The 14,311-nt window shown below is 33.0% G+C and overlaps 2 protein-coding genes across 2 annotated transcripts; both read left to right on the top strand.

Annotated features, from left to right (window-relative positions):
* The first annotated feature begins 544 nt into the window (after positions 1-544).
* Positions 545-1,530, top strand: LOC122583475 (MYB-like transcription factor EOBI). The gene is made up of 3 exons (XM_043755873.1): positions 545-686; positions 799-928; positions 1,068-1,530. The coding sequence occupies exons 1-3, from the start codon at positions 566-568 to the stop codon at positions 1,528-1,530; spliced, it is 714 nt and encodes a 237-aa protein (XP_043611808.1). The 5' UTR covers positions 545-565.
* A 5,355-nt stretch (positions 1,531-6,885) lies between these two features.
* On the top strand, positions 6,886-8,040 carry LOC122583834 (membrane protein PM19L). Its single transcript, XM_043756215.1, has 3 exons — positions 6,886-7,107; positions 7,187-7,364; positions 7,648-8,040. Exons 1-3 carry the CDS (start codon positions 6,978-6,980, stop codon positions 7,880-7,882), a joined length of 543 nt encoding a protein of 180 aa, XP_043612150.1. The 5' UTR covers positions 6,886-6,977; the 3' UTR covers positions 7,883-8,040.
* The last annotated feature ends 6,271 nt before the right edge of the window (positions 8,041-14,311 follow it).

The following is a 14,311-nucleotide window of genomic DNA, read 5'->3' as shown; positions in this document are numbered from 1 at the left end:
TGAAAAAAAAAATGATATAATAAAATAATGGATGAATAGTGGAAGAAGTGGAGTGTTCTTGGTGTGTCTAGAAGAAAGTGAAAATGATGAATAGTGAAAAAAGTTGATTAAAAGTATGGTATTATAAGGAGGGGCCTTAGCAAAATATAAACTCAGAGTCTCTTAAGCGGGAATTAAGCCTTCGTTTGGTCTAAAGTGAAAATTTGAGATAGGTGTTGTATATATATACTAGTATATTATTAAAGTTATACATATGGAATGGTAATGGTAATATAAGGTTATCAGATATTTAAGCTTAGCTATAGTATACTTAGATGCTAAATAGGTTGTGACTATGGGGGCAGTTTGGTAAAAATAGGTTGTGAAGTGGGGTTATATGAGAAAGTTCATGAATATGAAGTGAATATGGTATAGATGATGGTTTTGATAGTGACCCTAAAGACTTTGATGATGATCTTTTACTAGGAGGATTTTGGGTGGTATAAATATGTGACTATTATAAGATAGTTAAAGACACAAGTGTAATTAACAACACTAATTAAAAATAATAATAATTAGCATATCTATGGAAGAGCAAGTGGGGCTTTGGAGAAAAGGTCCATGGACTGCTGAAGAAGATCGTTTGCTTATTAAACATGTCAAGGTGCATGGTGAAGGCAGATGGAATTCTGTGGCTAGACTTGCTGGTATTTATATATACCATCTCTTTTTTCCTTTTTCACCTTTACCATTATACATATATATACACATAGATGAAACTATATATCTCAAAGTGACTTAATTACTATATATATGCAGGGCTGAAAAGGAATGCAAAAAGTTGTAGGTTAAGGTGGGTGAACTATCTTAGGCCAGACCTAAAAAGGGGCAAAATTACACCTCATGAAGAAAGAATTATACTTGACCTACATGCGCGATGGGGAAATAGGTTCATGATCTATATATCTCCTTGCATTGTGTATTTTTTTATGTATATATACGTATGTAAAATTTCAATCAACCAAGAGATCGCGATATATGCAAATGTGTTGGGAGTAATTAACCATATGGTATGTGTTTGTGTATAGGTGGTCCACAATTGCAAGAAGCTTACCCGGACGAACAGATAACGAGATCAAGAATTACTGGAGAACCCATTTCAATAATAAAGGGAAAACGTGCTTAGAGGATTCGATAAAGCTAAAAGCGCGCCTTTTGAAACGACAACAATTTCATCAAGAACAACAAAAGCAACTTCAATTACAAAAGAATGATGAAGACATGAAAAAGTTAATGTTACTATTAGAGGAAAGTGAAAATAACAAACTAGTTTGGCCACAACAAGATATGGTTCCTCAGGAGATACAAAACCTTTTTTACCCGACAATGTTTGTAGACGATTCTGATCATCAACAGGCGAACACCGGGAACTCGATGAACGAGGATTTTGTTTTGTGGGATGGCTTATGGAACTTAGAGAATGTTGTTCTTGATGTCACAACTAAAGGTTGTGTCCGTGGTTTAGACATGGCTGCTATGTCTTACTATTGATCATGAAAAGTGGCCAAATTAAATTAGCCACATCTATAATTTGTACTCTTTTTAGTTGCTTGACGCACCTTTGATTTTGATGACATAATTAAGTTTGGTTTAAGGTGACCAAATTTAAACTAGAGTTGAATTATTGATATTTTTGGAACCGTACGTGCATCTTTATTTCCAGAAATGAAGTGATGGCCCGATAGATAAATAAATCATCAAATTCTTGGATATTGATCTATGATGTCATCATAAATCATAGAGGTGGTAAAATGATCTTCCTTCTTCATTAATTAACTTTAAATATCATAATTAGATAACGCATTAACATATAGTGTCTAACACTATCCCCATTCATGATCCCAAATATGAGTTAATCATCCAAAAAATAATAATAATAATAATATTATCTCGTATTGAATAAGTGCCTCCTAAATCACCACAGATTGGTCAATAGATTGGTCAGTCAATCTAGCTAGATTACTTGAACGGTTGTTTTAGATAATTATTGTAGTTTACGTTGGGTTGTTAAATGGGTGTAAAATGTTGAGTTAAGTTGGATGTAAATGGAACAAATAAAATTTATGATTTTTTATTAAAAATTGGTACGTTGATATAAATTGCCGATGTGAATGGTCTAATAAACCCCCAGTATCATGGTAAACATTGAACGTTTAGACACTTTTGAAAAAGAAAGAGGTTCATATGAGAACTATTTGAATTGAAAAAACAATAACAATATTTAAATTATAACATGATGTTCATATGTGAAAATATATGAACAAATTGATTCACAAATGAATAAATTAGGTTATAGTTGATATTAGGTGAAGAGTTCTCACATAAAAATTACCCATAAGAAATACTCTAAAAGGTGAGATGACAGTCTTTTCCAATATTTAGATTGTATGGCATGTGCTTATAGGAGGGAACTTCTTGGAACTTCTTCACTGCCACATCAGCATCACATAACTCAGGACTTTTCTCAGGACTCTCAATGTCTATAAGGACAGTTTCTTCATAATTTTTTCACCACATCATCAATTCTTTTATATTTTTTTTATTAACAAAACACCATTCAAATAAAATACATTTAATAAACAAGATACTATTATTACTGGAGACATTACATTAAAACTAAATAATTACAAATAAATTTTTTATTAATAATTTCATTTAGAAATTAAACAAATAAACAAAATATATGATATAAATGTCACAATAAGAAAACTTTAGGGGTTAAATCCACACCCTAATTAAAACTATTTCATGGGCTAAAATAAAAAATCTATGTTAAATCCATACCTTTTTTCTATACTCTTCTTCTCCACCTGTACATCACACACACATCACACATAGAACATAAACGCAGTCCACACATAAGCACAAATACTATGTGTGTGTGTATATATATATATTTGTATGTACCACAAATATATATGCATAGTGACAAAAAAGAAAAAGAATAAGAAAGCAAACCCAAATGGTCCCACCACCCGAGCGTTCTCGAACTTCTTGGTGGAGAACAAGGACCAAACGCAGCCACAAGGACGATGGGTGCCATTAAGGGTTGCAGGAGAACAAGGACCAAACGCAGCCACAAGGACGATGAGTGCCATTAAGGGTTGCAGCGTCTTTGTGCATAGGGACGCGTGGAGGACGGTTATAAGCACTGGCCTAAGACGGTACTATATCAATACAAACTCTTAGAATCCATTGCAAAACCATATACCAAACGCCAAAAGGTTCTCACGTGTAAAATTTTTAAATTGAGAATAATGTTTAAATGAATGAAAGAGACTCAAGAGATAACTACAAGTCTACAGGAAAGCTGGTTATCTAAATTCAGTAGTCTGTAAAAGCCCAATACATTTGAGGCCTTTGATCCAATTTGACCTCATTTTTACTGGACCACTTACAACAAGTCAACATGTATACAATTACATACACATAAACACCAAGAAATAAAGAGGTTGTAAATGGCCAAATGATTACCCAAAATGAAATAGATACAAGTTACAAACCCTTTATATTCTCTGTTAATTTATTAATGAAATTTGCTATGCATAATTCTAAATACACCACAAAACTATTTTATATTTTATATATAAAAGTGTATTATAACAAAGATCAGCAACTATACGAGTTTGAATAATTTTTCTAAAGATTATGATCAACAAAATCCTTTATTAATTACTGCAATACAAAGAATAAAAATGTAGGTTCCCCATAACGCCTTTTGTTGATACTGGTATTCGACGTTTATCTAGTTTTTCATGAAATAAGCATCAAAATGGTAAAATTTATCATGCGATTTGGTCAAATCCTACAATTTTAGACTTTCTAATATAAAATATCCCAAAAATGATCCATACAATGATTTTAATATTTACGAAAGGGAAATGATATTCATAACATAAAATTTCATAAGTTTACCACTGTTGTGCATTGCATACTTATACAGTATACTATGAAACATGTACAGTGTGGTACATGAATTAAAATATTTGATATGATCGATTATCAATCCCTTTACTAAAGTCTCAATACCTATGTAAAATATACAAAATTCAATCAGGAAATGATATTTTTATACTACAGTACTTTTCTTAAATTTTTGCACAAGGCAACACATAGTAACCTTTTATTAAGTGTGGCATGAAACATGTCCACAACGCATATAGAGCCGCTTTAACCTTTTCGAGGGCCTTAAACGAGACCAATTTTGGATGACTAAATTAAGTGTAGCAGGTGTTAAAGATTTAAACATGGAATGCTTGTAATATCAGTCGGAAAAATACTGGTACATATAAGCAACAAGTTTGAAAATTAATGTTAAATGTGCATTTGGTAATCCTTCTCGTGTTTCAACTAATTGCTCGAGCCTATAAACATTGATGCATCTCTAATGTTACTTATCGGTGGCTATCTATCTTTGATTAAAGTTATATAACAAGCAAGCCTAACTCATAAATCTGACACATGCAATACTATACAATTTATAATGAAACAAAACATTAATAACATTGAATCAAAACTAAAAGATTAACTGTAAAAATCAAATAAAAACTCAAATCAATAAAATTCACAGAAAAGTTTCTTGAATAATTGGAATTCCAATTAAATTAAAGGTCAAATTAATATATAACATCAATGATTATAAAAGATTAGTTATTATTAAGATATATAACCGGCTGGTGCGTGATGGGAAATTGGTAAGCAGAAAACGATTGTTTTGTTTGGGTGTCTTGTTTGGATATCATTAATCCAACCAACTTCTATAAAAATAAAACCCAATATATTCCTAACCTAAAATTTAGGGGCCTTAAGTAAATGGGGGCCTTAGGCCCATGCCTAACTCCATTGTATTAAAGAGCCGGCTCTGGCAACGCATATGCCCTGCGTTATGCAACTTTAGCGTTTACGGGAATTTTCGGCACACAAAACACGAATCATTTTTGAATACAACATTCCAGATTTCCGGTCAACAATAATAATTTTCAAAGATTTTATTATTCTTTTCTTTAATTAGCCTATTTTTTTTTTATTATTATGTAGCCTAAGTAAGCTCAAAATCACATAGTGTCATCTAAATGAACTAAAAAAACCTTCATTATTATCTAATAAATAATATTACCCACGTAGCTGGTGTTCTATTCATTACTATGCACTATGATAAGAAGTTGCCTCATGTTATAAATCGTAACATGAATATCTTTGGACTTTAATTAATAATAAAAAGTGTCATAATTCAAAGTCTAATTTTTTTAACTTTTAACTTCAAATAATTATTTTTGTGTTTAATGATTCTTAATGAAAGATATATATATTAATTGATTGTGTTTTAAAAGTTTTCAATTACTATAACTTATATCAAGTTTTATATATCACAAATAATATATATTAAAAGTCAAAGTTTATATAAAACGATTTTGAAAATTAAAAAATTACACATTTAATGAGACATAAGAAGTAATTATAAATAAGATTTACTTCATAAATAATCTAATTTAATCCACATCCATAAGAGTAATCGCACGTAGTCTATATTTGTTCACATACTTTCAATGTACTTATGTCAAAAAAATTTTTTTTTTTTGAAAGGGTACTTATGTCAATTGATAACCAATAATATTAATTATCTCATTTTTATTTTTTTTTAAACAGTAGATAAATGGCTAACACTTATTACACGGATAGACAACGTCGGTTTGATTCTTGGCAACGACTTAAAGGATGTGTTCCTTGTGTTGAATGGGTATACCATTGTTAATATCACATCACCATATTCCCATTTGTTAGGATTTAAATCGAGACTTTCAGGGAGAAAAAACACATTGTGGAAAACTCTTAAATATTGGGCTAACACTCCAATGATATAAAATTCAGTTGATTGGGGTATAAGATGTTAACCTTAAAGTTGTGAGTTTGCCTTTCGTATTGTTAGTTTACGGTAATCGAATTACACGATTATGACACTCATGTATTGACACATATGCCATCATATAGTTCAAAATTTAAAAGAATAAAAGTTTAAAAATGATCAAACTTTAATGAATCTTTCTTCTTTACCACCTATAATAAATTAGCTAATTGTCCTTAATAAACTAATTTTATACCTTAAAGTTTTATTTTTTAAATATCTCCACTACCACCTTTAAGGAGGTGATATGTACATTATCAAAATGTGCTTTATAATGTTATATTGTATAACAATGTAAACACATTTAATGGTATATTTTAAAATTTAATGGTGTATATACTGTTATTGTCATTGTTATTGACACCATCACTACTCGTTATTGGACGAATATCTTATTAGTTATAAAATAAAATAAAAAAGTTATGTCCATTAATACTTTGTCTAACAAAAAGCATTAGAAAGTCATGTATATACTGTACGTATTTATGTAACTTCACAATTTCCAACTAAAATCTTAACAAATAACCGAAGGTGTTGTAAATACATCTTGATGAAATCACACACACGTAGGTTATCCAAACTTAAAACCAAAGCAGCAGAAACTTATCTGGACCCACACAAATTAATTAAACCAAGATAACTCTTGCACCCCACCGCTTCACTTCACCGATGATGACGACTACACCAACCACCATGACATCGACGCCAAACACCACAATTAAAAAGGTTGGTAAATTTTGGGCTTTGTTCCAAATAACCTCCTTATTCTATACTAACCAATCTGACACGTGTCCTGACACATGTTAAAAACATATGCACAAAACTTTGTTCCAAGTGCCACGTATCACTAATAGTGCCACTCACCAACTCTCGGATCTTAGCCTATATCTATCTATCTATAAATTTACATGTACACTCACATCATTTAAGAAAGGAAAAAAAAAAAAATCAAAAACACTACTTTTAAACATAAGTAGTTAATTCTAAGAAGATTTGTAAGGTGTATTTTTGATCATAATAAGAGAAGAATTAATTAATGGCACAAACGGTGGGAAGGAACGTGGCAGCACCATTGTTGTTTCTGAACTTGGTGATGTATTTTATAACTTTGGGATTTTCTGCTTGGTGTCTTAACAAGTTCATTAATCGACAGACTAATCACCCTAGTAAGTAAAGCTAAATTAGTTTAATCATGATATATATATATGGCACATATATTAATATATTAATTTATGGTTTGTAAAGGTTTTGGAGGTAATGGTGCAACGGAGTTTTTCTTGGAGTTTGCAATATTGGCGTCGGTTCTTGGGATCGTGTCGAAGTTTGCTGGCGGGAATCATTTGAGGGCGTGGAGGAATGATAGTCTCGCAGCTGCCGGTTCGACTTCTTTGATGGCTTGGGCCGTCACTCTTCTTGCTTTCGGGTAACTAAATTAATTAACTAGTATTTATATGAAGTTTGATACACAAAAATAATAATGTTTGAAGAATCATGAGAACCTTTCAATTATAACCTGAACCTGAAGTTCATGTGTAAGCGATATGAAAGTTACACTTGAGATAGAAGCTGAATATGTGAATAAATTTGTTCACATATGAATTACATAAAATTTATGTATTTTCACATGTGAAAAGTTCTCATAAATCGATTCAGTTTCAAGAAACATTTATTATAATTTCTTTGTGTGCACGTACACTACTACATAGGTTGGCATGCAAGGAAATAAGTGTAGGGGGGCATAGGGGCTGGAGGCTAAAGATAGTGGAGGCGTTTATCATAATCTTGACCGTCACCGAGCTTCTTTACGTGTTGTTGGTCCACGCCGGGCTTTACAGCAGCCGGTACGGCCCAGGTTACCGTGACACAGACTACGGAATGGGAACACATCCTGGTGACACTGGCATTAAAGGAACCACTGGCGTTACTGGCACCAGGGTCTAATATATATATACGTACGTATATATTTTCTATCTATGCAAGTAAATAAAAAAAAAATGTAATGTTTTGTTGTTGTTCGTTTGTGTGGATTCTGACTAGCTTTTGATGAATGTATGTTATTTGGTTGATATATTGATCAATTCGGAAATGGATTTTAATTATCTTTTTTTACTAGCTTCTACTTTTTTTTCCACCAACGCAAGTCCTTTGAAGGTGTTCATTAATTTGTGTACCATTTCTTAATTATATATGGCATTCAGATACATATATGTGTCAACTAAGGGTGGAAGACGCAGACGGCTATCGACGGTGGTTGTCCTTGTGGCTGCGTCTCACTCTTTAGTCTCCAGCAAGAAGTTTAAGGACGGTATGAATGGAGGCGTCGAGCAACTTTTTATTTTTTATTTATATATGTGTGGGTATATATATATATATATATTTGTGTGTGAAAATTAATTAATGATGTGGCGAAGAACTTTTAAGAAGGTATTTTTATAGACAGGGAGAATCTTGAGAAGAGTTTTGAGTGATAGTGATACTGATATGACATACAAGAAGTTCCAAGAAATTTGCACTTATAAGCACCGGCATAATAGACGAATAAAAATAAATCGAAAAAGCAAGCTTGTTGATAAGAATGATTATATATATAACTCAAAATGAATTTGTCAAGTTTACAACATTGGTCCATGGATTTAGGTGATACTGGAAAACTTTTTTAACTAGTATATAGAAAATTATCTTTGGGACTTAGGTAACCTAGCTATAAAGGATTAAAATAAAGATCGATTTTGTGTTTGAAAAATGGAAGAATACCTAAAGAGTGAGTTGTAGAGGAAGGGATGAAAGAAATTAGGGAAGAAGAAGAAAAAGATAAGTAAAAAACAAATATAAAACAAATATGAGGCTGTAGAAAATGAATGTGGATCAATACTTGTATAGTTGTATGATCTAGCCATCCGATGCATACCAACCACTCCGTATTATTTAGTGTAAAAAAATGAGATGTTTTTAAGAAAAGATATCATGGAGTTTTGTATTTTGGACTTTGTTATTCAATTTTAATTATTTTTTAAAAAATAGTTCTTTAAAGCATTTCTTTTTTTCTTTAGTGATAGTTTATATAATTTTCTAGAATGGTCATTTATTTTCTTTTATTATTTTGAAAATTTTTTGTTGCGGTAAAGTTTAACCTATGTCTTAAAAGCTATAAAATACAAGCAATAATTTGATTTACAACCCGTTTTGACCTTAATCGACCCAATGGTTAACTAATCCATCTAACTTGGTCACATCACCTCGACTAATCTGGACACATGTGATTTTGGATCATTTTGGATCCACCAATAGATGAGTTACGAAGGCCAAGGAGGCGGAATTCATCATTTCATAGAACTTAGATGAATTTGAAACGAGTGAAGGAGCTAATCATGTTGGGTCTTTAGAACAAGCTTCAGATGTCTAGCACGTTGGGGTTCTCATTTCTATTTAGTTTGTAACTTGCTTCAGATGTCTAGCACAACTCGTGTATTCCTTTTAGGTATCATTGAGGATAGTCTTTATGCTTCTCAAGGTGTTGATGCGACTTACTTGTATTTGATATTATTTAAGTTTTGTGTTTATTCTACACTTGGTTAAGGAAATATTGCGGAAGGTGGATATTCGTTCTCAAGATTTACAAATGAAATCTCAAGATATTGTTAATGTAACAAAAACAAGTCTCAACAATTTTAGGAAAGAAGGATGGGAGGTTTACTTAAACAGGTAATGTTATTATCTGAGAAGCACAAAATAAATATTCTTAATATGAAATTAATATCCATACAAATTTATCATCACATTGGATAAGAAATTGCATGAGTTGAACAATCGATTGAATCATGCCATGAAGTTGTTAACTCTTGGTTCTTCACTCATGTTTAAAAAAAGTTTCAAAGTGCTCAATATTATTAAGATTTGTTTCCTTGTTCAGAAATACTACCCTATAAATGTTACATAACAAGAGAGAATTTGTTTAGGATATCAGTGGGATCTTTTTAGCATTAATGTACCAACAAACCCGCTGTCTAACTGGTGCTTCTACTTGCATGAGTTATGCATAAGTCTCGTGGAAACTGAAAAGTAAGAGGAGTTTTATTTGGTGGATAGATTGATTCGACTCATCCTGACACTTTTGTTTCAACTGCTACAACTGAAAGGGTATTTTCAGCAATGAAAATATGCAAGAGTCGACTTCGGAATAAAATGTCAGATAATTTGTGCACATTTAACTTGGTTTAACATCGGAAAAGAAGTTGCATACAAGTTTGATTCTTCGTTTTGATTTAGAATCTATTCCTTTTTTGTTATATGAACTACGGATATTTGTTAGTTTTTAAGTGACTACTTCCCACGAGGGGAGGAAAGTCAATAGCGTAGATAAGGAAGTGGCTATAAAGACAAAAAAAACTTTGCTAGTACAAATTGACCCCCTCAAAAACAGATGTTGAAGTTCCGCTACCAGTGCCGTCCCTGAGAATTTATAGACCTCGGTCGAATTAGAAAAATGACCCCTAAATTAGACGCAATGATTCATATTTTACTAATTTTATTGAGGTTATTAACTTATCAAGTATAAATTTATAGAGGTTTTATTATACATAAACTATTTTTATAAAATGACGAAAAAAAGTATATTAATTAACATAACAAAAGTTATTTTCAATTACATGTGAAAAACTTAAGAAATAAAATTAAAAAAAAAAGATTTAGTAGAATCCATATGTCATCACTATGTAGTTTTATGAGGATTATTAAGATAATCTTCAAAAATATATATCATTTTACAAATTATAGTTAACGGAACAAAAAATTATTACAATATACATTAATACATATAACTTGGATACACTTATACACTGTATACATTAAATTAAAACATGTAATAGTATTTTATATTGTTATTTTATTGAAGAGTAGTCTAGGTCTACAAAGACATTAAAATAGTTTGCGACTACAATCTAAGATTGAAATATATATATATATATATATATATATATAAGTTTTTTCACCCGTAAATAGATGTGTAAGTGGGCTTTTTTTATATAAGTTAAATTATATGGTTTAGTTTTTGGTTAATTGTTATAATTTGTGATAAGCTTAGTTAATTACATATATATTTTTAACATATATACAAAAATAAAAAATCGGACATCGGCCCGTCGTCCACTTTGTCCACCACCTAGACCGGCCTTGTCCGCTACTGATCACTCCTCATCCCCGGGTGACTCGTATCAGACGGGTTTTTTAGGTTTTGTTTCCTTCAACGTTAGCGGGTTTGTAATTTTCCAGCCCTCACAACCAGGGGCGGAGACAGGAATTTATGTTGAGGGGACCGAACATTTTGAGGTGGGGTTCGGGTTCTTGTTGAGGTACGAGTTTAGGTTGGTTTTTATGTACGATGTCATGTTTTTGTATGGAAAAAAAATCCATAGCTCTTTTTTCCCCATGATTCAACTTGAAATCATTATTGTAAAGCACTAATTGTAACACCCGTTGTTTAAAAATATGGATTTTCAAAAACTTTCGCCTAACGGCGTCAAAAGAAAGCAGAAGTAAACCTTAAAAGACCAAATCAAAAGAATCTGTTTGGTTCATTTAATAATTAGTGTTACTAGCCATATCATTAAAATAAGTTCAAATGGAAACTCATCGGTTGTCCAACATTAAACAACCGACAACATTGTCAATACAAGTCATTATTATCTAAACATAAAGCAAATGTCTAAAGCGAACAACCACTATGGGTAAACTATAACCAGCTTCAAGATCATCTACTCATGTCTCACATCTACCTGCTCACTAATGTTGGACCTGAAGGCACAACACATTTTGAAAGAGCAAGTGTTAGCTAACAAATTAGCTAAGTAAGATAACGCATCATTAATAAAACATTTGTCCATTTAAACATTATATAAAAGTCATATTAAATCGTTAAGGCACATATGACATCAATGCATCACATCATCCATAACATATCATTACATCAAACATCATCATAATAGGTTGAATCACCCTAGATGTGCCTAGTCATCTTTTACTTCACATATATCATATAACTATATAAGCATCATCGTAGAGTGTGACATAAGTCACTCATCATATATAAGGTGTAAGTTTGTGTGTAGGCGGTCGTAAGACCTAACAGGGAACCTCACACCCGACTGGTTGGATAAGCCTTACGGCGGTCCATCAGTGTCGTTAAGGAATGACAAGCCAATCCAGGAGTAGTCTGTATGTTCAAAGACATTGGTGGGTAATCACGCCACCCAAAGATACTCAAACCACGTAATTATGTTGCAAGGAGCCACCCAAGTAACCACATATACGCACCCGCCGGGCAAGGGCAAGTTCGGATTAAGCTTAACACTTCTCACATCATTTACGAGCTCGATTTGCATCACATATAGTTTAGGTGTCCACATTATCTAAACATCATCACATATTCATCTTTTACGTTTGGGACCTTAAACGTGCACGTGTCATGGCACAAGTCTAGTGAACTAGATGAACAAGCCATGTAATCATGCACATTTCATATATCATCAACATATAATCACATTTCCATTCATCTCAAGACATTACATAACATTTCATAGCATATCATTACATCTCATATCATTGCATAACATTTCATAGCCTACCATTACATTTCATATCATAGGGACTGCATTTCGGGCTCCAATAGTCATGTACATAGCCCATATCACCTCCCGTGTAACCCAGAATACCCATAAGCAATCAAGATATCAATTGGGAAGTTATTATATGAAAACTATGTTTTTATTGAACCCTCGGCGTGTCGAAGTAGTGTATCTTACCTGAAGACGAGCACAACGATGCACTAAACACAAGTTAACAAGCTTCACAATTATCCCCAGTGACCTATATCGAGTTCATAGTCATTAAACTTGTATAAACCTATCCTAATAAGGTTACAAAACCATCTATTAACTTAGGTACACTTATAGGATCGTTAAACGCTTGCTTCGGACCTCAAACGGACTCACAGGAACTTTATGCAGCGTATGCTTTGAATATGTGTCGCATATTTGCTTAAAAAATAACCCAGAACCCTCCCAGGCCTCGATATGCGCCGCACATAAGTTATATGCGCCACACATGGGGTGTTGGTCGAAAGACTGACTTGCGCCCTTCACTTGCAGGCAACTTTTCGACCTCAAGACAACCAAATGAGTCAAAACTTAGTTCATATGAAATGTAGGGAATTCAAAGCCCTTTCCATAAATATAAAGTTTGAGTCTTGAAGATCCCTAATGAATGATTTATGACGTTTGCAAGACAAGTCTGCAGAATTCATCTGAAACCTAATCATTTTTGGAAATCGACATTTTTCGCATACCTCTAGGCAAAATCACAAGAAACTTTGTTCATATCGAATTTAGGGGACACGTAGAGGTTTTCAGAAATATAAGACTCATCTTCTAAGTCGTTCATATAAAGAAGATATGATTTTTGCAATACGACTGAATTTTCAGACCTAATACACCCTTTGTTTTGTAAACAATTTCCACCATCAAACATCCATGTCAAGCCACCACGACCTCTACAGTTCATAAACATCAAATTAAGACTTACTTATCACCTGGGATGCACGGGAACGGCTGTAGGGTAAGCGTACCCGTTCCGGGTACTTGTAGGGGACGGAAACGCCTGGGAAACGGCTTGGGGACGTCTCGAATTCCGGGGACGGCGGCAAGAAGATACTGGGGACGTTTCCAATGAAGATGGGGACGTTCCTAGCCCATTTAGACTTTCAAGTGTTTGTAGTCTTCAAATTCCATAACCAACCAACTTAATTAAAGTTAAAACCGACTAAATATATAAATTTGTGCTTTTAATGTGGTGGAAAGATGTTGTATATTAGGTGGTGGTGAGTGGAAGAAACAGAACAGAAAAGATAGGAAAGACAGAAAAGATAGGAGAGACTAGAGGGAAAAAAGAATTACTATACATACTACATAGTGATAAAGCATCCCTCGATTTGTGTAATTTTAATAAAGGGTATCTCGTTAGTTTTTGACAGACAGGGCTCGTTATGTGCCACGCCATCGATGCCACATCATCAGTTTTGCTAAGGTGGCACTTGACTTTGACGTGGTACTTGACTTGACTTGACTGGTCAAAGTCAAGTGCCACGTCAAAGTCAAGTGTCACCTCAGCAAAACTGATGATGTGGCATCGATGGTGTGGCACTTAACGAGCCCTGTCTGTCAAAAACTAACGAGATACCCTTTATTAGGCATCGATAGCGTGGCACTTGACTTGACTTTGACTGGTCAAAGTCAAGTGTCACGTCTGATGACGTGGCATCAATGATGTGGCACTTCACGAGTTTCGTCTTTCAAAAACTAACGAGATACCCTTTATTAG

Source organism: Erigeron canadensis, chromosome 9, assembly GCF_010389155.1.
Source record: "Erigeron canadensis isolate Cc75 chromosome 9, C_canadensis_v1, whole genome shotgun sequence".
NCBI lineage: Eukaryota > Viridiplantae > Streptophyta > Magnoliopsida > Asterales > Asteraceae > Erigeron > Erigeron canadensis.
This window is presented reverse-complemented; position numbering and strand designations above follow the sequence as displayed.

What these genes read in the sequence shown, in the direction of transcription:
- LOC122583475 (XM_043755873.1), top strand. Translation starts at nt 566, where the DNA reads ATGGAAGAGCAAGTGGGGCTTTGGAGAAAAGGTCCATGGACTGCTGAA. An exon ending in TTCTGTGGCTAGACTTGCTG is followed by an intron (nt 687 to 798) that starts GTATTTATATAT and finishes ATATATATGCAG; the next exon opens with GGCTGAAAAGGAATGCAAAA. An exon ending in CATGCGCGATGGGGAAATAG is followed by an intron (nt 929 to 1,067) that starts GTTCATGATCTA and finishes GTTTGTGTATAG; the next exon opens with GTGGTCCACAATTGCAAGAA.
- LOC122583834 (XM_043756215.1), top strand. Translation starts at nt 6,978, where the DNA reads ATGGCACAAACGGTGGGAAGGAACGTGGCAGCACCATTGTTGTTTCTG. An exon ending in TCGACAGACTAATCACCCTA is followed by an intron (nt 7,108 to 7,186) that starts GTAAGTAAAGCT and finishes TGGTTTGTAAAG; the next exon opens with GTTTTGGAGGTAATGGTGCA. An exon ending in GTCACTCTTCTTGCTTTCGG is followed by an intron (nt 7,365 to 7,647) that starts GTAACTAAATTA and finishes ACTACTACATAG; the next exon opens with GTTGGCATGCAAGGAAATAA.